General features: G+C 45.8%; 1 protein-coding gene across 1 annotated transcript in view; it reads right to left on the reverse strand.

The window, feature by feature from the left end:
• Positions 1 to 15,457: 15,457 nt before the first annotated feature.
• Positions 15,458 to 21,638, reverse strand: part of LOC143933682 (fish-egg lectin-like) — an 8,951-nt gene continuing 2,770 nt past the window's right edge. Inside the window, exons 2-4 of the mRNA XM_077456667.1 lie at positions 21,286 to 21,513; positions 17,060 to 17,393; positions 15,458 to 15,785 (exon numbers count right to left, since the gene is read on the reverse strand). Coding sequence (XP_077312793.1) covers positions 15,638 to 15,785; positions 17,060 to 17,393; positions 21,286 to 21,513 — 710 coding nt within the window. The 3' untranslated portion in view covers positions 15,458 to 15,637. The remainder of the gene's footprint in view (positions 15,786 to 17,059; positions 17,394 to 21,285; positions 21,514 to 21,638) is intronic.

Genomic DNA, 21,638 nt, shown 5'->3' on the forward strand with positions numbered 1-21,638 from the left:
TCAGCAAAAAGATGACCCAATCCAGCAATGAGACATCCCAATCTAGCAAGGAGACGACCCAGTCCAGCAAAGAGACATCCCCATATATTCAGCAAAGAGACATCCCCATTTATTAAGCACAGAGACATCCCCATATATTCAGCAAAGAGACATCCCCAATTATTCAGGAAGGTGACTGCCCAATCCAGCAAAGAGACTACCCAATCCAGCAGAGTCATCACAATATAGCAATTATTAAAATATGGCACATTCGACACACACAGCCAGGTCCTGCTAGTTTATTTTATTTTTTTAATTGCTACAGCCTGCAGTCGACGGTACCCAGAGTTTTCTCTCTGCCTGCACCCACTCCCTTCCTTCCCTGCTGAATTGGCCAGGCCGGACCTGGAAAGTAGCTCCACAAGGCAGCCAAAGCATCCTGGGGGGGCTCCAGCCATGGTTGGGGCCCAGGCCCCCTACATTTGTATGGGCTGTCCACCCTTCAGGTCGGCCCTGTTAATAGCTATTTCCCATTTAACGCATTATGTTAGTAATTTAAAAAAAAATTTTAAACAAAAACAACAGACTTTAGATAAAGATAAAAGAATGGAAACATCAAATATGTATACCGTATATAACGTAATATATGTGTAAAAAAAAAATAATTAGTAGTCATAATTACACACATTCTAGTTAATATCAATGCAAATCCTACCTTACATATGACTAAACTATGGACAACACCAAAAAATCGTTTTTTTGGTGGTTCCACTAATGACAAGATCAAAGGGAAATTAGTACAGTTCAACAAAGAATATACATAATTTGTTATGTCACATAATGCCATAGCGAAAGAACTCAAACCAAAACATAACAATCTAATAGAGTCTATCAATAAAAACAAAAAACAAATAACAAAAGAAAACCCACAATAGTGGGTATGTATTAGGGCAAACCAAAAAAATTATACGTATAAAAATCACCGAAAATAACAGGGACACCCTATGTTGTTGCTAAGGACCATATAGGTACTATACAAAACCCACCACTAATGGCACGTACACACAGACTATCCGGCGGACCAGAATACGCCTGACAATTCGACCATGTGTGGGCTCTGGCGGACTTTGAAAGAAGTCTTGACTCAAAATTGACTTGGCTTTCCAGCATACAATCCACTCGTCTCTGTCTGCTAGTCCGCCAGACTTTCCAAATGAACGGACTAGCCCACACACCGTTCATTTTGAACGTGACTTCAGGTACGACAGGACTAGTGAGATTGACACCTCGCGAGCCCTGTTGCCTGGTATGGGTTTTAAGGGCCATTTTTCGGTGTAGGGGGTACCCCCAAAGTCCATACCAGACCCTTATCTGAGCACGCAGCCCAGCCGGTCAAGAAAGGGGGTGGGGACGAGCGATTGACCCCCCTCCTGAGCCATACCAGGTCGCGTGCCCTCAACATGGGGTGTAACCCCGCCCCTTATGATTTCACAGTCCCGGGATGCTGGGACTGTGACATCATAAGGGGCGGGGTCACCATGTGACATCACCCGGTGACCCGCCCCTTATGCCTATATAAGTCGCCATGCAACGTGTCCCTCGTATTACAGCCGGAGAGAGCGTAGTGTGAACATCAGAAGAAGAGAAGAAGGAAGAAGAAGGAGGTGGCGGCGGCAAACGAGAAGACCGGGCCAATGCTAGTAAAAGAGCTGGAAGAAGATAGTGGAGGAGCCCGGCAGAACAACCGAAGAGCGGGAGAAGAGGCCGGAAAGACCCCCAAAGTCAGAAGAAGACCCCCGAAGTTGCAAGAAGGCACCCGGACGGCGATGATGACGAAGGAGAAAACCGGGCTCCTCCACTAGCAAAAGAGTGGCAAAAGAGCAGAAGATAGTGGAGGAGCCTGGCGAGAAGACCCCCGAAGTCAGGAGAAGACCCCCGGAGATGCCTAATAAACTACTTTAAAATCCCGTGTTGTGTGTTTTTTATTTACACATTGTACCCCATACTAATTCACATAGGGTGGGGGGCCGGAATCTGGGGGCCCCCTTATTAAAGGGGGCTCCCGGATTCCAATAAGCCCCCCACTCGCAGACCCCGACAACCAATGGCCAGGGTTGTCAGGAAGAGGCTCTTGTCGTCATCAACATGAGGACAAGGTGCTTTGGGGTGGGGGGGGTCGCAGGGCGCCCCCTTCCCCAAAGCACCCATCCCCCCATATTGAGGGCATGCGTGCTTGGATAAGGGTCTGGTAAAGTTTTTGGGGGGACCCCACTCTGTTTTTTTGGCATAGGGGTTCCCCTTAAAATCCATACCAGGCGACAGGGCTAGCAAGGTGTCAATCTCGCTGATGGAGGCGGCGACATTGACTTCCTTCGCTAATCCCGTCGTACCTCAAGTCACGTTCAAAATGAACGGACTTTAGTCCATGTGTGGGCTAGTACGTTCATTTGGAAAGTCCAGTGGACTGTCCGCCAGACCTAGTATGCCAGAAAAGTCAGTTCGTGTGTGGATATGTGTGGGCAAGTCCGCTCGTTGGGAAAGTTAGGACCTCTGCTGCAGAGTCCGGCGGATTGTCCGCTGGACTAACTCTGCCGGATAGTCTGATCGTGTGTACGCAGCATAAGACATACTAAGGAATGCTATAGAATTGTATTGACAAAAGGCTAAACCAGAACGGGTCATATCATATATATAAACAAAAGACTAAAATTAATCATAAAAAAATGTTGATACCATTTTGGATATTAACACATTTATGGATTAAAAAACATTATTTTGCAACTGTAAATGAACATGAGGCTGAGGTTCCCACTTCCCACTATTTGTGATCTAGAAGATGAAAAGGTGTTTTATACATTTAGGGATCAGTGTGCAGTGGGGGAGTTTGAAGACTTGTTTTGGTAGAGTGGTTTACAGCTACCAACGTTGATAGTACCCAACCCTATAAGATAAGATCCGAGTTTTATCCCATTACTGCCTGGTATGCAGAGATGGACAGATTTCAAAAAACCTCACTGCTTTAGCTATGAGAACCTCTGCCAATATGTACACTAGACGGGATAACCTCTTGTCTGATGAAAGGAAAGCAATTAAAAATCTTGAGGAGGATTCCTCCATTATTTGTAATTCGGATGTTTGATAGTAGTAATGGGAATAGAGACCTACAGACAAGAAGCAGAGAGATAACTGTCAGACAAATGCACCTACCTAAAACTTTCATGTGATCCAACTAAAAAATATAAGGTTATCCTAACTTCACTGGTTAATGAGGGAGTTGCATTGGGTATTTTTAATAGTAAGATGGGGGAAGAATTGATTCCACAGTATCCGGCGGTGTTGATTTTTCATCATCTCCCCAAAACCCACAAAGGTTTGGATCCATTACAGGGGCTGGTATTAGTTCCCTCAACAAGAGACTGGGCCAGTGGCTGGATAATATATTGCAGCCACTGGTCCGTCAACTAGTTATCTCAAGGACACTAACCATCTCCTCAATATCATGATTAATACCAGTCGGGAGCCGTGCTTTATGTGGATCACCTGTGATGTCAGTAGCCTTGACTCTTCCATACCACATAGACTGGCTATTGTGGCGATCTGCTTTTATTGGGAACGCTACACCAACTTTGTAGTGGAGGTCCGCATGTTTATTGTATTTATTGTATATGCAGGGCCTTAATGAGGGGCTAAATTCTCGCCATCTTTAGCTAATCTCTTTATGGGATGGTGGGAACAATGCTACATATATGGATTTTGTAATCCGTTCAGACAGTATATCAGGTTGTTCTATCGTTATATAGACGACATGATTTTTATTGTCGATGAACAGATGGGTTCTTTGGATTCCTTTTTGGAGTATTTGAACAGAAAGTATATGAATCTACATTTCACAGGGCATGTTCACAAACATAGGATGAGTTTCCCTGATGTCAGTTTGAATGCTGTGGGTAATGGTGTTAGCACGAATCTTTAAAGAAAACACTTATCTGGTAACACACTTTTGATGGCCAACTCAGGACATCCCCAACATACTGTTGAGGGTATTCCTGTCGGACAGTTTTTGAGAGTTCGCCGTCTGTGCAGCAGTCAACAGGCATTCGAGAAACAGACAGCAGCTCTATATGGACGTTTCATAGAGAGGGGGTATCCAAGATGGATGCTTGATAGAGCTGTAGCTATTTCAGGCTCTAAAGAGAGAAGTCAGCTTCTAAAGGGGAGTAAAAATTATGGTCAGAAGAAAGGTAATTTTAATAAAAATAGACTCTGAGTACCCCCTTTAGTTCTGAGTTGAAGGACATCAAGGACATTGTTTATAGGTATCTACCCATCCTGATTGAAGATCAGATATGTGCTGATCTACTTAAAGATGGTGTTAACATCGTTTCAAGGAGGGCACCTACCTTAGGGGATTCCCTGTCACCTAGTTTGTTTCAAACAGGTAAGATACGGTCTCCTACCTTGTTGCACTGCAAGGGCAACTATCACTGTGGCGGCACTGGTTACCCTTGTTGTAGGCATTTAATTGGGAGTAATGTTATTTGTTCCCATTCGACTAATAGGGAACAGAAAATATTTTTTTTTTTAACTGCAATACTATGTCATACATATCATTACCTGCAAAATATGCCATGTGCAGTATATAGGACGCACCACCAGACGATTGCGGGATAGATTTTATGAACATCTTTAGAGCATGGAAAAGAATAAATCTACCAATGTGGCACATCACTTCAATAGGCAACACAATGGAGATATTTCAGCGGTAGGGGTGCAAATCTTGGAGAAAGTTAATACACCCAGGGTGGGGGGGGGGGGGGGATATTTTCTACTTTCTCTGTAAGAGGGAGATATATTGGATATTCCATTTCAAAATTCGGATCCCTTGTGGCTTAAACTTTGAATGGGGTATCACTCATTTTTATGATTAATTATAGTTTTTTTGTTTATATGTATATGAGATGACCTGTTCTGGTTTAGCCTTTTGACAATACAATTCTGTAGCATTCCTTAGTATGCCCCACACCACAGAGCTCCACAGGTGCAGGGCGCTGCTGACTTCCAAAAATGTCATTGGTGTGGGCTTTTTTTCAACACATGTACAGTAGATCTCACCATTGCTGTTGCAATCTATGTCTGAAGCAGATCAAGCGTGGCCAGAACAGCACCTGCTTGGGCACCGCATGCTTGACAAGACTTATGACAACCTGCCATGCAGTTCTTTAGCAACAGCACCTAAAAGACCCACATAATAAAAAAATGGACTTCTCCTTGTTCCTCATCTCAACCCCTATTATACCTCCAGTCCTCTCAAAAACCTGCTCTGAAAGGAATGAAGGTATAGCAATAGGTGCCACAAGTACTTGCAACCAATCTGCTAGCAGTACACTACCAGTTGATATCAGCTGACAAATTTCGATACCCCAGTTGCTGAACCGTAAAAAAATACTGTCCCAACCATCCACATGCTCAGTGTCTAAATGCTAGTTTGGCCAAATTGCTAGCACTGCAACTTCTGCCTTTTCAGCTGGTAGACTCTGCCTCCTTTTGTGAATTTGTGGAATGTGCTACACCACAGTGGGAGGTTCCAAAACCAATTTAGTTTTTTTCACATAAGGCCGTTCCAGCTCTCTCCTGTCATGTTGAAGGCAATGTTTTGGCCTTGTTGGACAGGGCGGTCAGCAGCAAGGTTCATATTACTGCTGACTCATGGTCCAGCAGGTATGGTCAGGAACGTTACCTTTCATTTACGGTGCACTGGGGAAATCTGTTGGAAGCTGGGAAGGATGCAGGACAGGGTTCAGTGTTGGAGCTTGTTCCACCACCATGCCTCCAAAAAGCTGATGGTGATTCTGCCACATCTCTCTGCTCCACCCCTCCTCTTCTTCTTCCTCTGTGGCCTCTTCTGCAGAAATGTCCTCTGAACCAGCAGTGCTCCCTAAGTGTTTAAGGGGCTACACAAGCAGTCAGTCTAAAAGATGCCATGCGGTGTTTCAGTTGGTCTGCCTAGGGGACAGGAGTCACACTGGGGCAGAGATTCTGTCAGCTCTGCAGGGGCAGGTTTAGAGGCAGTTGTCGCCACAGCAGGTTGAGCCAGAAATTATTGTATGTGACATTGGCGCCAACCATCTCTCCATCCTCTGATAGGGACACTTGACCCATGTTCCATGCTTGGCAGATGTCCTGAATTTGGTGGTACAGCGTTTATTGACCAGGTACCCATGCTTACAGGAACTTCTGAGGCAGGCCAAAAAAGTCTGTGGCCATTCTGTGGCCGGCAGTCTGTGGCCAGCGGTCATACAATGCCAGTGCCGGGCTGGCTGACATTCAACGGGAATTCAACCTGCCCACCAACCGCCTCATTTGTGACATGGCCATCAGTTGGAACTCAACACTGGCAATGCTGCAGTGGCTGCACACACAGCAGAGGGCAATAAATGAATACATGTGTGAGTATGGCACCAAGACAGGCTCGGGGGAGCATGGCTTCTTTTCGCCATGCCAGTGGCTACTGATTAAGGATGCATGGACTGTCCTATCACCATTTGAGGAGGCCACGAGGATGGTGAGCAGCGACAATGCATGGATCAGTGACACTGTCCCTCTAGTCTTTCAGTCGGAGCACACACTTCATGGAATCATGGACAGGGCACTTGAGGCAGAACAGCGGGAGGAAGAGGAGGACTTTCTTTCCTCCCAAGGCCCCTTTTATGCAGATAGCATTCCTGCGGGGCTGCCAAACACACAGGATGAAGAGGAGGAGGATTGTGTCAGCATGGATGTGGATAACACACAGCAGTCTTCAATCAGTCCCCATGGCTGGGAGAAGGTAGTTCCTGACAATGTCATCCTTATTGACCCAGAGGACTCAGAAATATTTACAAAAATGTGAGGGGTGTACTTACTTTTGTGAGATACTGTATATTTTTCGTTTAGGCAGTTGTTCATCGTATGTCACTATTTGTTTGGTTATCTCATTTGTTTTACACAGTTTGGTATGTTGAAGGTGTGTTTACATTTATGTTATTCACTTATCTTTTTAAATAAAATGATATGCTTTTACACACTATTTGTGAGAGCCTCTAGTCCCAGTTGATGCCTTGTATGGGGAAACGCTTCAGTGGAGCAGCAATCCTTGACGTCACCATGTATCAGCCTGCTATCAATTTTACTTTCTACCGTAATTTTGGATTCTCTTCCTTTTATCCGATGATATACCATGATGTTGGAGATTACCTTATCTTTAAGAATTTCATATAACCGGACAGCCCGCTGTATGAAAGAGAGTTTTTCCCCTAGAGGAGTATGAGGAGGGGAGTCTCTCTGTTGGCTAATTTTTGTGTGAGCGTGTATGATCTCTATCATTTGGGATCCAACAGTCCTGGTAAGTTGCGCTGAATGATTTCTGTGTGAACAGGAGCACCGGCTAAACATATTGTGTCCCTATATCAATCTGAACTTCTCTGGAGTACTTATGGACTTTTTTTTCTCCTTTTTTTGTAAATTTTTAGAATTTTGTTCATGATCAATTATTAAGTACTGAATTCTGCCATTTCACCTTTTATATAAGACCCCTTTCACACTGGGGCGTTTTTCAGGTGTTTTTCCGGCGCTTTAGCGTTAAAAAAAACACCTGTAAAGCGCTTGAAAGAAGACTTATCTGCAGTCCCAATGTGAAAGCCCAAGTGCTTTAAGAGCCCTTTCACAATGTCAGCCGCTTAAACTAGCAGCGATTTACCAGCGTTTTTCTAGCGTTATTGGGGCGTTTTTAACCCCTGCTAGTGGCCAAATAAAGGGTTAAAAGCGCCCACAAAACGCTGCTGCCAATAGCGTTTTTCAGGCGTTTTTCAGGCGTTTTACAGGCGCTTCCCATTGATTTCAATGGGAAGGGGCACTTTAGGAGCGGTGTATTCACCGCTCCAAAAGCGCTGCAAAGAAGCTGCTTGCAGGACTTTTTTTGATGCCCTGCCAGCGCAGCGCCTCAGTGTGAAAGCACTCAGGCTTTTACATTGGGATTGCAGTTGCAGCTTCTTTCAGGCACTTTTTTTAACGCTAAAGCACCTGAAAAACGCCCAAGTGTGAAAGGAATCTCGGTGTGAAAGCACTCGGGCTTTTACATTGGGACTGCAGTTGCGGCTTCTTTCAGGCGCTTTTTTTAACGCTAAAGCGCATGAAAAACGCCTGAGAAACGCCCCAGTGTGAAAGGGGTCTTAATGTTGGATTTATCTTATATACAGACACAATATATGTGCCTGATATTGTCTTCGGGCAGTCCACACATTTCTGGTCACACCGATTCCTGTCATAACACCAAGGCCAGTCCTGACCAGAAGTGGCTGCACAGGGAAGCCTTCTTGGCGCTGCTTTTGTTTGTGGCAAGATGCATCCTGAGGAGGTTATCTACTTTTTTTTTTTTGCTAGTGACAGAGAAAAAAGAACATTGCTGCCAGATACTGAAGGAGAGGGTCAGAGATCAGCTGTTAGAATGTATTTTTCTTGCTCATTCCCTAGTTGATCAGAGCAGGATGTTGTTTGGTGATGTTCAGCCATTGATTTAAGTCTTTGCGGAATTGACTTTGTCCGGTATTCCTAAAGGTGGTGATGACTTTTCTCCCCATTCAGTATGGCTCAGATAGAATCATTGGTATGGTTATTGGAGGATGAATGGGCTTATTTCTTTGAGCAGTATTCACTAGTCAGTGTGTAAACTGAATTGTGTTCAACCATTATTACAAGCATAGTCAGATATATTGCATTCAGCCTCAGTCAGCTTGCAGCAACCCATTCCTGCTGCTAGACACCTGCATCCTTAAGTATCTCTCTCTCCATCACCCACAGCAACCACAGTTGCAGTCCAGTATAGCCTACTAGCAACCATATGTCAGTACCCTGTTTCCACTTGCTGTACCTACCCTGCCTTTAACCCCTTGAAGATTATCTCTTCTCCACTGCCTGCAACAATCCCACAGAAATCCTTCTTAGCAACTGCTCCCTCTTTTCACCATCCCTCAGCTCTTCTCTTCCATCAGCTGCTCCACCTGCTCACAGTCCTGAGTTTACATACAGAACCTCAGTGGCTAAACCCAAAAAGAAACTGAAGTTTTTCCAAAATTTGCACAATCCTGTCACTATACAAGTCTGCCTCCATGCCGACCAATCTGCTCCAGTCTGCCTCCACGCCATCCGATCTGCTCCAGTCTGCCTCCATGCCAGGTGAGCTGCTCCAGTCTGCCTCCACGCCAGCTGATCTGCTCCAGTCTGCCTCGCGCCAGCCGATCTGCTCCAGTCTCCATTTACACCAGCCAATCTGCTAAAGTCTGCCTCCGCGCCAGTAGATCTGCTTCAGTCTGCCTCCTTGCCAGCCAATCTGCTCCAATCTGCCACCACGTCAGCTGATCTGCTCATGCCTGCATCTATGATTGCCAATGGGGTTAGGCCGGCCTCAGACGGTCCAAAACTTGATGACTTGACTGACCTTGATGTGCCTCTGCCCGCTGCCCAGCCTGATGTGCCTCTGCCCGCTGCCAGCCTGATGTGCCTCTGCCCTGCTGCCCAGGCTTATGTGCCTTTGTCCACTGTCCAGCCTGATGTGCCTCCACCCACTGCCCAGCCTGATGTGCCTCTGCCCACTGCCCAGGCTGATATACCCCTGCCTGCTGCCCAGCCTGATGTGCCTCTGCCTGATGCCCAGCCTGATGTGCCTCTGCCCACTGCTCAGCCTTGTGTGCCTCTGCCTGCTGCCCAGCCTGATGTGCCTCTGCCCGCTGCCCAGCCTGATGTGCCTCTACCTTATGTGCCTCTGTCTGCTGTCCAGCCTGATGTGCCTTTGCCTGCTACCCAGCCTGAAGTGCCTCTGCCTGTTGCCCAGCCTGATTTGCCTCTGCCTGCTGCCCAGCCTGATGTGCCTCGGCCCACTGCCAAGCCTGATGTGCCTCAACCTGATTTGCCTCTGCCTGCTGTTCAGCCTGATGTGCCTTTGCCTGCTACCCAGCCTGATATGCCTCTGCCTGCTGCCCAGTCTGATGTGCCTCTGCCTGCTGCCCAGCCTTTGTTGATCTTAATTATCTTCTACCTACCACACAGCCGGGTTCTACTGAATCAGACTCAGGACAGACTCAGGACCCATTAGCAGGTGGACACTTAGCCTTTGCACGACAATCCAACTGAGCAGTTGGCATAGGCCAGCTGCTCAGTTGGAGTGTCATGCAAAGGCTAAGAATCCAAATTCTAATGGGTCTGAAAGCTCTAAGTCCTCATGTGCCTTATATGGATTACCTGCTTGGCCTGAGATTCATTTGACAGTTTCGTCGAGCAAGTCCCTCTGGCAGTGTGTTAGCCTGGTGGTCTGGACATACCCTTGGAAACTGATAGCTCCATTTGCCTTCATGGTCCTGGTTGTGGTAAGCTCCCGGGGAAAGGCGGAATACAATCTGTGCCATGTCATGATTTAGATGGGATTGCCACAGCTCCGGGTGCACTAGGGATCCTGGGTCGGGTAACCAGTGCCTCAGAGAGACCTAGGTGGCTTTTGATGTATGGAGCAAGTCCTGGAAACCACTTCGGTGTCTGGGTTCCAGTATTGTCACATGACCCCAGGGCTAAGTTTGCAGATAACCTATGTGACCCCAGCATTGGGGTATCTGTTGTTTTGAAGGACTTGGAGGGTTGAATGCTGTACATCTTAAAAGAATCTGGCCAGCAGGACACCCAGCCAGTTGCTTGACCCTGGGTGGTGGAAAACGTTGCCTATTGATGGATCTTGGCATTAGGGCATCTCGCTTGGCACGTCTTCAGCCTATGAGGAACTTTTGCTCTGGCGTCCCCTATACTGCTAACACAGTGATCAGAAACAAAGATCTGTACACTGTACTAATGACACTGTGACAGGACAGTGAAAGGGTTAATTAGGGGTGATCAGGGGATTAAAACTTAATTAGGGAATATATGGCGGGTACCCTACCTGGGACTGCCGCTAATGCTATCTAGCACCATAGTGACACCAATACAGTGATCAGTAAAATATTTGTACACTGTACCTAGTGACACTGGGACAGGGAGTGAAGGGGTTAACTGGGGGGATTAATTGGTTCTGAAACTAATCCGACCACTGCAGGGATGGTGGGCGTTTTCGCCCCCATACCCGTGGGCACGAATCATGTACAAGTACATGATTTGGCGCACAGAGGCTGCCCTGCTGCAGTATATGTATGTGGGGTGGTCCAGAAGAGGTTAAACAAAAAAACTTTAAAGAACATTAATTATTAGATTTTCACATGTCAAAAGAAAGAGCCATGAAAAATGTCAAGGGACCCTCTTATTTTAGTAATCAGTGGGAAGAATGCTTGTGACATTGGTTGTCATTGGGAAGAATGTACCTTACACTGGTGGCCAGGGAGAAGAATGTCCCTTACATTGGAATACTTCCTCACAAATTGCTTAAAAGATTGTGGATGTCAGTGGTTACATATCTGAAAGACAGAAATTGCTAACTGCCGAAGGAAACACCTAGCAATCTTTGAAGGGACCCCAGGGTGCCACAGAACCCTGGTTATAAAAGGCTGCCTTAGGGACTGTCATGCACATATTGCAGCAGGTTCAGAAGATCAATGTCCTTCATGAAGACTCTCTTTTTCTGGAATAATTGAAGATAAATCTTATGCTGCGTACACACGGTCAAACTGTATGACGTACTTAGTCTGGCGGAAAAGTACGCCAGACTGTCCGTCGGAATTTCCGAACGGGCTACTTGCCCACACACGGCACTTTTTGAGCGGACTAATACGGCGACTAAGTCCGCCGTACTATCCGCCCTACTTTTGAAATGAATGGACTCGCCCACACACGCGGAGGAAAGTCCGCTCATTTCGAGCGCGTCTCCAGGTAGGCGGGGTCAGCGACGTCTCCTTCGCGCCGCCTGGTATGAACTTAAAGGGGAACCCCAACGCCAGAAAAAATCGGCGTGGGGGTCCCCCCCAAGTCCACAACAGACCCTTGTCCGAGCACGCTACCCCGGCCGGCCAGGAAAGGGGGGCGAGCGAGCGCCCCCCCCCTCCTGAGCCATACCAGGCCGCGTGCCCTCAACATGGGGGTGAGGACAAGGGCCTCTTCCCGACAACCCTGGCCGTTGGTTGTCGGGGTCTGCGGGCGGGGGGCTTATGGGAATCCGGGAGCCCCCTTTAATAAGGGGGCCCCCGGATACCGGCCCCCCACCCTATGTGAATGAGTATGGGGTACAATGTACCCCTACCCATTCACCTGTAAAATAAAAGTACAAAAAAAAACACAACACACGAGATAAAATACTTTATTGCACAGCTCCGGGGGTCTTCCGTCTTCGGGGGTCTTCTCGCCGGACTCCTCCGCTATCTTCTTCTAGCTCTTTTGCTAGCGGAGGAGTCCGGCTTTCTTCCTCGCCGCCGGCCTCTTCTCCCGACTTCGGGGGTCTTGTCCCCCTCTTCGGTTCTTCTGCCGGGCCACCGCGCCTTCTTATAGCTCTTTTACAGGCGGTGGCCCGGTCTTCTGTCGCCGCCGCCGCCTTCCGTTCTTCTTCTTCTTCTTCTTCTTCTTCTCCTTCTTCTCCAGGAGATGTTGACTCAACGCTCTCTCCGGCCACAATGCCAGGGCCGCGCTGCGCGGCCACTTATATAGGGACAAGGGGCGGTGTCACATGGCTTTATGTCACATGGGTTGGTCACATGGGTTGATGTCACATGGGGACTATGACATCGTAAGGGGGCGGGGTCACCATGTGACACCAACCCATGTGACATAAAGCCATGTGACACCGCCCCTTTTCCCTATATAAGTGGCCACGCAGCGCGGCCCTGGCATTGTGGCTGGAGAGATCGTCGAGTCAACATCTCCTGGAGAAGAAGGAGAAGAAGAAGAAGAAGAAGAAGAACGGAAGGCGGCGGCGGCGGCGACGGCGACAGAAGACCGGGCCACCGCCTGTAAAAGAGCTATAAGAAGGCGCGGTGGCCCGGCAGAAGAACCGAAGAGGGGGACAAGACCCCCGAAGTCGGGAGAAGAGGCCGGCGGCGAGGAAGAAAGCTAGAAGAAGATAGCGGAGGAGTCCGGCGAGAAGACCCCCGAAGACGGAAGACCCCTGGAGCTGTGCAATAAAGTATTTTATCTCGTGTGTTGTGTTTTTTTTTGTACTTTTATTTTACAGGTGAATGGGTAGGGGTACATTGTACCCCATACTCATTCACATAGGGTGGGGGGCCGGTATCCGGGGGCCCCCTTATTAAAGGGGGCTCCCGGATTCCGATAAGCCCTCCGCCCGCAGACCCCGACAACCAACGGCCAGGGTTGTCGGGAAGAGGCCCTTGTCCTCATCAACATGGGGACAAGGTGCTTTGGGGGGGGGCCGCGCGGCCCCCCCTTCCCCAAGGCACCCCCCATGTTGAGGGCACGCGGCCTGGTACGGCTCAGGAGGGGGGACGCTCGCTCGCCCCCCTTTCCTGGCCGGCCGGGTAGCGTGCTCGGACAAGGGTCTGTTGTGGACTTGGGGGGGACCCCCACGCCGATTTTTTTCGGCGTTGGGGTTCCCCTTTAAGTCCATACGAGGCAGCGGGGCCAGCGACGTCTCCTTCGCGGGCCCCGCCTACCTGGATACCCGCTCGAAATGAGCGGACTTTTCTCCGGGCGGGAAAAGTCCGCTCATTTCTAAAGTACGGCGGACTGGCATACACACGGCCGGATTGTCCGCCGAAATGCGAGTACGACGGACAGAATTTCGAAAAAAACAAAATTCTTAGTACGCCGGACTGCACGCTGAAAAAGTCAGCTGAAGCCCACACACGAGCGGACTGTCCGCTGAAATGTGTTTTGGCGGACTAAGTAGGCCATACAGTCCGCTCGTGTGTACGCGGCATTAGAATCTATAACAGATCTTAAGCATAAATATCTCTTGATTAAAATGTTTCTTGAATTCCTAACATTCCTTCAGAGAACAATATACAGTGTTGACTTTGTGCAGTTATGTCTCACTATAGGCCCTAACTGCGTCAATTCAATACTGATGTTGTCTTGGTGGCCATGTTTCTGGCACTTTTTTGCCCTGTACACACGGTCGGAAATTCTGACAGAAAAGGTCTGATCAGATTATATTGTCAGAAAATCTGATCGTGTGTGGGCTCTATCTGACTTTTTGCGTTAGAAACTCCAACAGTATAAATTTGAGAGCAGGATCTAAAATTTTCCATCAAAAAAACCCAAATTGCCTTTTTCCGATCGTTTGTAGAGAATTCAGACGGACAAAGTGCCACACATGCTCAGATCAAATTACGAGACCAAAGCTATTGGCTACTAGCCTCTACGTAGTCCCGTCTTACGCAACAAACGGATTTTCTGACAACTTTGTTCGACCGTGTGTATGCAACACCAGTTTCGGACAAAATCCGTCTGAAAAAATCCGACGGATTTTGTGGTTGGAATGTCCGACCGCATGTACAGGGCATTAGTGCAGTACTTTAGTGCAATATTTATTGCATATCTGTATATATTTTATATATAGGGGAAAGGGGATGTTTAAAAATGATCCAGCCCCTGGGTCAGATAGTCTAGGTATGCCACATTTTCTAAAAAAAAAAGAGGTTGCAAGCAAGCAGGTAAGAATATTTTATTTCAAAAGGCACCGTTGTAGATACCTTCTGCAATAAACCACCTAATATGATTTCTGTTTCCTCTCTCCTTCCTCTGCTGTTTGCATTTCCCTACTGATAGCCTATGCCAATACCAGCAGGTGACTGACAGCCTCAACTGTGCATATTTCTCTGTATGACTATGTAGAGGGGTGTGTGTCCTTTCCCCGCTCAGGTCTCAGATTACACCCAACTTTTGCTGAGCAGCGTGTGACATCAGATCCCCGCCCCCTGCCTTCTGGAGCTAAGAAATGCTGTCAAATTCTGTAATTTGAGTGGCTGTGGGGAAGAGAGCGTTTGCAGATAAACAGGTACAAATAATGTATTTTGTTTTGATCTTTGTGTGTCACCTGAGGCCGGTAACCTCACTGGGTATATGTAAGGGTTTGCAACTACTTTAAGAAATCTGATTTCCTTTGGCCATTTCTACATTACTTACTTTGCTGTTAACTAATGTGAGCAATTCAAATAACACTGATGCTGATTTCCTAAAAGAGTTGAGAATCTTCAATTTTCCAACCATGCAAAAATAAAATTCTTCTTTATTTATTTAATCTGCATATGATTTGATATTTAAAGTAAATAAAGCTAACGTTTATTGAGTGAAGATTCTCAACTCCTATAGTAAATTAGCCTCTTGGTCTGTGGCTGTGTGGAGGACCTGATACACCCTTCTCTGGATTCCTCCCAGACTAGCTAATTCAATATTGTTGAGATAAAACAGGATAAACAATTTTTTTAGGAATATTTCTCTGACAATGACAAAGGACACAATTTTTTGAGAAAAAAAGTTTATTTGCTCTGAAATATTTGTGAAACAAAATACAAATGTGTGATGGGCTGGAAGCCCTAGCTAGCATTATATTATTTTAATGGCAATGCAAAATATTGCAGAAATACAAGAATACCGAAATACCAATTGACAGAGATGAGTAGACAGAGAGAGCAGTCCACGCAATCACCTAGGCTCAGATCACACTATAGAGTACCCTGCTTGGTCTTGTGTTATGGCCAAATCAGGTATTGAATGAACATCGAACGATGTTATCAGTTGGGGTGATAAGCCACAGATAGCCGTTGTCGTAAGTGGCGTGTTTGAAAGTAAATGAGAGTTGCAGCTGGGTCCAGGATGTTCCAATTGGGTTTCTGGCACTGATTCCATCCCTAAAATAAAAATATTTCTCAGTTATACAACATAAAAAGTAATATTAAGAATAGGAAAATGTTAAGGAATCCTGACCATCATTGGCATTATTAGGATAAGCTAGGGATGAGCCGAACACCCCCTGGTTCGGTTCGCACCAGAACCTTCGAACAGACCTAAAATTCCTACGAACTTTAGAGCCCCATTAAAGTCTATGGGACTCGAACGTTCAAAATCAAAAGTGCTCATTTTAAAGGCTAATATGCAAGATATTGTCCTATAAAGGGTTTAGGGACCCGGCTCCGGCCCCAGGGGACATGGATCAATGCAAAAGTTTTTTCGGCAGCACTGATTTTAATGATGAATAAAGTGAAAAAAAAAAAAGTAGTATGTCTGTATTACAGAAACAGAAAAACACCAGCAATAAGGGGTATCTTCAGGGGTATACTGTGCAGGAGGCACACAACACCCACTCTAACTGCTGCAGATGCCTGTATTACAGAAACAGAACAACACCAGCAATAAGGGATAGCGTCAGGTGTATACTGTGCAGGAGGCACACAACACCCACTCTAACTGCTGCAGATGCCTGTATTACAGAAACAGAACAAAACCAGCAATAAGGGGTAGCTTCAGGTGTATACTGTGCAGCAGGCACACAACACCCACTTTAACATCGCTAGGTTCCCAAGCAAAAATACACTGTCCCCGCCTATCTCGCTCTTTCCCTGCACGCCAACACACTACACAAGGCCGCTGCCTGTGGCCAATTATGGCTCTGCTCACTGCCGGTGCTGTGATTGGCCAAGCATGCGGGGTCACAGTGCATGGTTGGCCAATCATGAGCCAGCAATGCACTGTGATAGCACAGTGCATTGTGGGCCGTTCGCGCCACACGAATATGGTGCAAACGGTCCACAAAGTTCTGAATTCACTGAACAGGCGAACGGCCCGTGTTCAAGTCGAACATGCGTTCGGGTCGAACACTGAGCTCATCCCTAGGATAAGATATCCAGACTGACAAATGAAGGATGTATAAAAAAACATGCTCATTGGATGTATCATTTAATGCCTATGTTGAGGGTTCAAAAAGCACATTTGACAAGGGAGCAATATGTACCATATCTGCTAACATTATTGTGAGCATACACAGCAGTTGCTGAATTATATGTATTTGTCTAACTGGCTCATCCATAACATTCACAATTAATATTTCTTTACCAAATTGGCATTTTTATTTTTTTTTAACATTGCCTTAATGCTACTGTATACTATACATAGTTAAAAAAAATACCTTCTGTACACGTTGCCTGCTGAGTTAACACCATACACGGAACCATCTGTGCCAACCTCTATCATCTCCAGAGCACCTTCAATAAGCTGCCATTGGGTTCCCTGGCATGTTGTTGGGTTGACATTGTGGCGGAAGTAAATATTGTCGGCGCTGTTGACTCCCCAGCAGCCCAGTGGCCCACAGCTGTAATATTTCAGTGCCCCCTCCAGTGGTGTCCAGGTTACAGCAGGAGATCCTGAAACTGTGCAACTCTGTCTCAAGCAGTAAATGTTGTCTTGTTTATTCACTCCACCCAAGAACTTATCACCACCAGCATCTATCTGCTTCAAAAGCCCTGTTGAGAAAAAACAAAAAACACAACATTAGTCCATTAAATTGCGTACAATGACAGAAAGAACATTAAAACAATAGTTAAATGGGATTGAAACTCTATGTAGTAAGATAGACCTTATTACTACTTAAAGCATGGTGGTCAAGTGGCCTTCTCTTTGCAAAAAAGGCAACAATTATGCAAAATGTCCTGTGCCATCTCAAGGCCAATGACGTGTCCTGTCAGACCGGGGAAACACAAAGTTGCCACAGCGGGGCAGTCATTTTTCCTTGTAGCGAGAAGATGTCCATCCAAACTTTACAGGACTGCTGGCATTTTTGTTACAGCATCTAATGTATCAAAAAGTAATTGATCAAATATAACAATTTCATATAGGAGGGTCTTTGTGATTGACGGTGTCACTGCCTAATGTACAACTATGGCCTTTTACAAAATATATGCTTCAGTACTTAAAGGGTAACTCCACTTTTGTTGAGAAAAAAACATTCCCCTCTGCGTGATCTTTGTACATTGCAGGTGTATTAAAGGGATTCTAAAGGCAGAAGTTTTTTTTTATCTTAATGCATTCTATGCGTTAAGATAAAAAACCTTCTGTGTGCAGCCCACCTAATTCTTACCTGAGCCCATCTCTTTTCAGCGATGTGCACGCGTGGCTCAGCCGTCTCTCCCTTGTGATTGGCTGAGACACAGCAGCGGCGCCATTGGCTCCCGCTGCTGCCAATCAAAGTCAGCTAGCCAATCAGGAGAGAGGGGGGAGGCGAAACACAGCTCTGTGTCTGAATGGACACACAGAGCCGTGGCTCGACTCGGGTGCCCCCATAGCAAGCTGCTTGTTGTGATCAATCCAGATTTCGTGATACTTTTTTTTTTTTATACAATTTTTCAGGACAAGCTTTCAGGGTATGTCCCATTCTTCAAGGTCCCAGCAGTACTGATTCACAAACGTTTTAGGATGGTAAAAAAAAAAAATAGAGGAATCAATTTAGTCTTTGCATGTAGTCTTTAATTATAATTTATATTTATACATAATTTTGACTTTACTAATGGGACCTCGTCTTGATTAACATATTTAGGCTGGTGCACTACAATTTCCATCGTCCATAGGGAATCTCCCACCCTTCATATGGGCATTCAGCCCTATTTTTGAGACCTATTAAAGAACCTAATGCCTAGGTAGGTATTTGAAAATGTAAGCAATATTTTTAAATATTGTCAATATTTTAGTAACTCAGCCCCTCTTGGGGCCCCTTGGACCTTTAATACTTTAATACTAGTGGGCAACTGTCCATTTCATTTATCCCCTGCAGCCACTAGTTGGTAAATTTTTATGATCGGTCCGCTCTCCATATCAAGAAAGCTTCCCTAATCGATTGCCGTGGTAGGGTTTTTGGCCAGGGGTAGGTATTTTTATAAATTCATTTTATTCTTGAACAGAAAGTCTTTTTCATTATTTTCTAAATTTTCCAAACTGCTGTCAATATGGGAAGTATAGGCTGCACCGCATTTCGAGATTCATCTTACAGTATTGTTTTGTTTTACCTACAGTGATTCTTGTTGTAACCACTTGACGTTGAATATTGGCTCCCCTGAAGAAGCCTTTGCTGAGGCGAAACATGTTGGGACTCCATCCTATTAGCCAAATACAACCTCAATCAAATTGAATGTTTGAATGCGGACATTCAATCTTGAATTATTAATGTGGTTTATTTGTAATCTTAAATACTTTTTCTGCATTTTAAAGAATTGTGTTTAATTAAATAATAATAAAAAAAAATTCTATTTTTATCATAAGCTATATTATTCTCCTTCTATTTTCTACCCCCAAATTGGGCTTCTTTTTTCAACAATAAGTGTTTAGCGCCGTAATAATCCCATTCCGTCCTCTTCTATCTCTCTACTTAACTATTCAGGGATGAGGTGCCTTAACAATTATTTCTGCTCTGCCTGATTTTCCCTTTTTTTCATAAAGGAATAGTAGTGGTTAAAAAAAAACACTTGTGGGTTTTAAGCAGTGGCTTAACAACCACCTCCCTCCCCTGCAGCACCTCAAACTCCCCAGCCCTCCCACCCACTCACTTTCTTACCCCATCACTCATGGACAGCGGGCATCTCCTCCATCTTATACATACATATGCCATTAAAGATTGCTGAGATGGGTATAACTTTAGTGTTGCGAACGCCCACTCATGAAATGGCGGAACAGGATGTTTGCCAGGAGTTCAGCGCTGGGCGTTTACTTCCGTGTACAATTGTATTCATATGGCGGTGTGTCAGCACGCCGCCCGTGCCCCTGGAAGACGTCAGTTGTGACGAAACGGCGTAGGGAGGAGCGACGTGCTGACGTCACCACGTACTGCGCTGGACCCGGAAGACACGGGCAGCGTCTCATTGAGCGGGGCCGTCTTGTTGATTGTATCTTGAACGTGTACGAGAAAGAATATGTGTGTAAGTGCCATCTTTTATTTTAAATAAATCGTTGTGTGTACGAATTACACTATGGAGGCCTTTTTGTTTTCTGCATGGGGGAGGATCATTGCCTAGAATATCTCTGTGTCATCTGTGACGTTTCTATGAGAGCTGCTTTTGAGAACCTGAAAGTGAACTCCTGCCTGTGAAAGGATTACATGCCTGTGTAGATCTCCCTAAAAAGAGATCATAAAATCTGGTAAGCGACAGTGTGTGCAGAGGTGGAGGATTTCTCTCTTGGAAAGGGTCACTACTTTCCGGGTGCATTTTTCATGTGATGTCACAAGGAATAGACCATTAAAGATATAAGCACTTTTGGAGGACTTTTTTTCATTTATTATTTTTTTTCACTTGTCTGATTGGACGTTTTGAGAATTTGCGTATAGAGCTATTTTTCCAATTATTGACTACTTTGGGGATTGTGTCATTTCACTGATTGATCAGTGATTGATAGGTTTGGAATGGTATGGTGGTGTGGGTATCTCACATAATTTAGCTGCAGCAGTTAAACGAGTGTTTATTACTTTGAGGACAGAGTAGTATGATATTTTTACAATCTCCTCCATCTTCTATATTCCTCCATCTTGGCGGCTTTGCGTTCCCTCCCCTCGTCCTAGGCGTCCAATAGGATTGCCTGTTCTTTGCAGCTAATCTGATGATGGGTCTCACGAGTCACTTCCTGAATGGCTGGGAGGAGGATCAGTGTTTAAAAAGCGAATATTCATTCGCTATTGTAACACACCTGGGCGGGCTCATAGCGCAATGCTTTGCACCCTGAGCTCACCCTATTTTGAAGCCTATTAGAGCCTCAGGTGCTTCAAAAAAACACTCCCCGCACCATTGGAATCCATGCATCCGGCATCCTGAAAGGGGTTGGCTGCATAGATAGGGGGAGTGGCGCCATGTGCCCTTAATGGACGGGCCGTCCCTGGTTTTAAGTAAGTATTTTTTTCTCCTTTTTCTCCAATTATGTTTTAAGGGGGTGTGTCCTATGCCTACATACTTTTGCTAATAGGTGTCCCTCATTCCCATCTCAAAAAGCTGGGAGGTATGGGCAGAGCTGGTGCAAGGATTTTTGACACCCTAGGCAAAACCTAATTTTGCCGACCCCCATTGGCTCCACCCATGACTCCACCCCCTTTGCACTTCCCACGTGGCAGAAGGCACTGCTATACAGGAAGCATTGGCTTCCTCTAGTGTTGGCTCCAGTGCTGCACTGCACCTCTAATTACACTACCGGTCGGACTGAGTTAGTTACATACTGTAGCCTGCAGAGCATGCAGACGTGGAGAGAAACCAGCAGCTGGGCGCCCTTAGGCAGTAGTGTGCCCTAGGCGGCTGCCTAGTTTGCCTAGTGGTAGCACCGGCCCTGGGTATGGATATGCTTATATCTGGTGTGTATTATATCAAAGATTTTTTTTATTTTTACCTACTACAGACATCCATTTATTGTCCTGGATCTTATAGATGATGTTGTCTCTGTTCACACCCCAAATTCCAGCAGGTCCAACAGAAACATGGATGAGCTTCCCAGGAATGTTCTTCCAGTGATCGTCTACCCATTGATAAATGTCATCATTACTGTTCACACCGAACACTTCACCAGCGCCGGCATCAATCTGTTTCAGTTTTCCCGGGATTAGTGTGCACTGCAAATCTGGATTCAAGAAAAATCATATAATACATATACTATACATGTGTAAAAGAATATATATAAATAGGTAATGTATAGTGCAAACAAGTGACAAAAATATATATATATATATATATATTTTTTTTTTT

Source organism: Lithobates pipiens, unplaced genomic scaffold, assembly GCF_037356315.1.
Source record: "Lithobates pipiens isolate NorthernLeopardFrog02 unplaced genomic scaffold, aLitPip1_a1.2 Scaffold_27, whole genome shotgun sequence".
Lineage (NCBI taxonomy): Eukaryota > Metazoa > Chordata > Amphibia > Anura > Ranidae > Lithobates > Lithobates pipiens.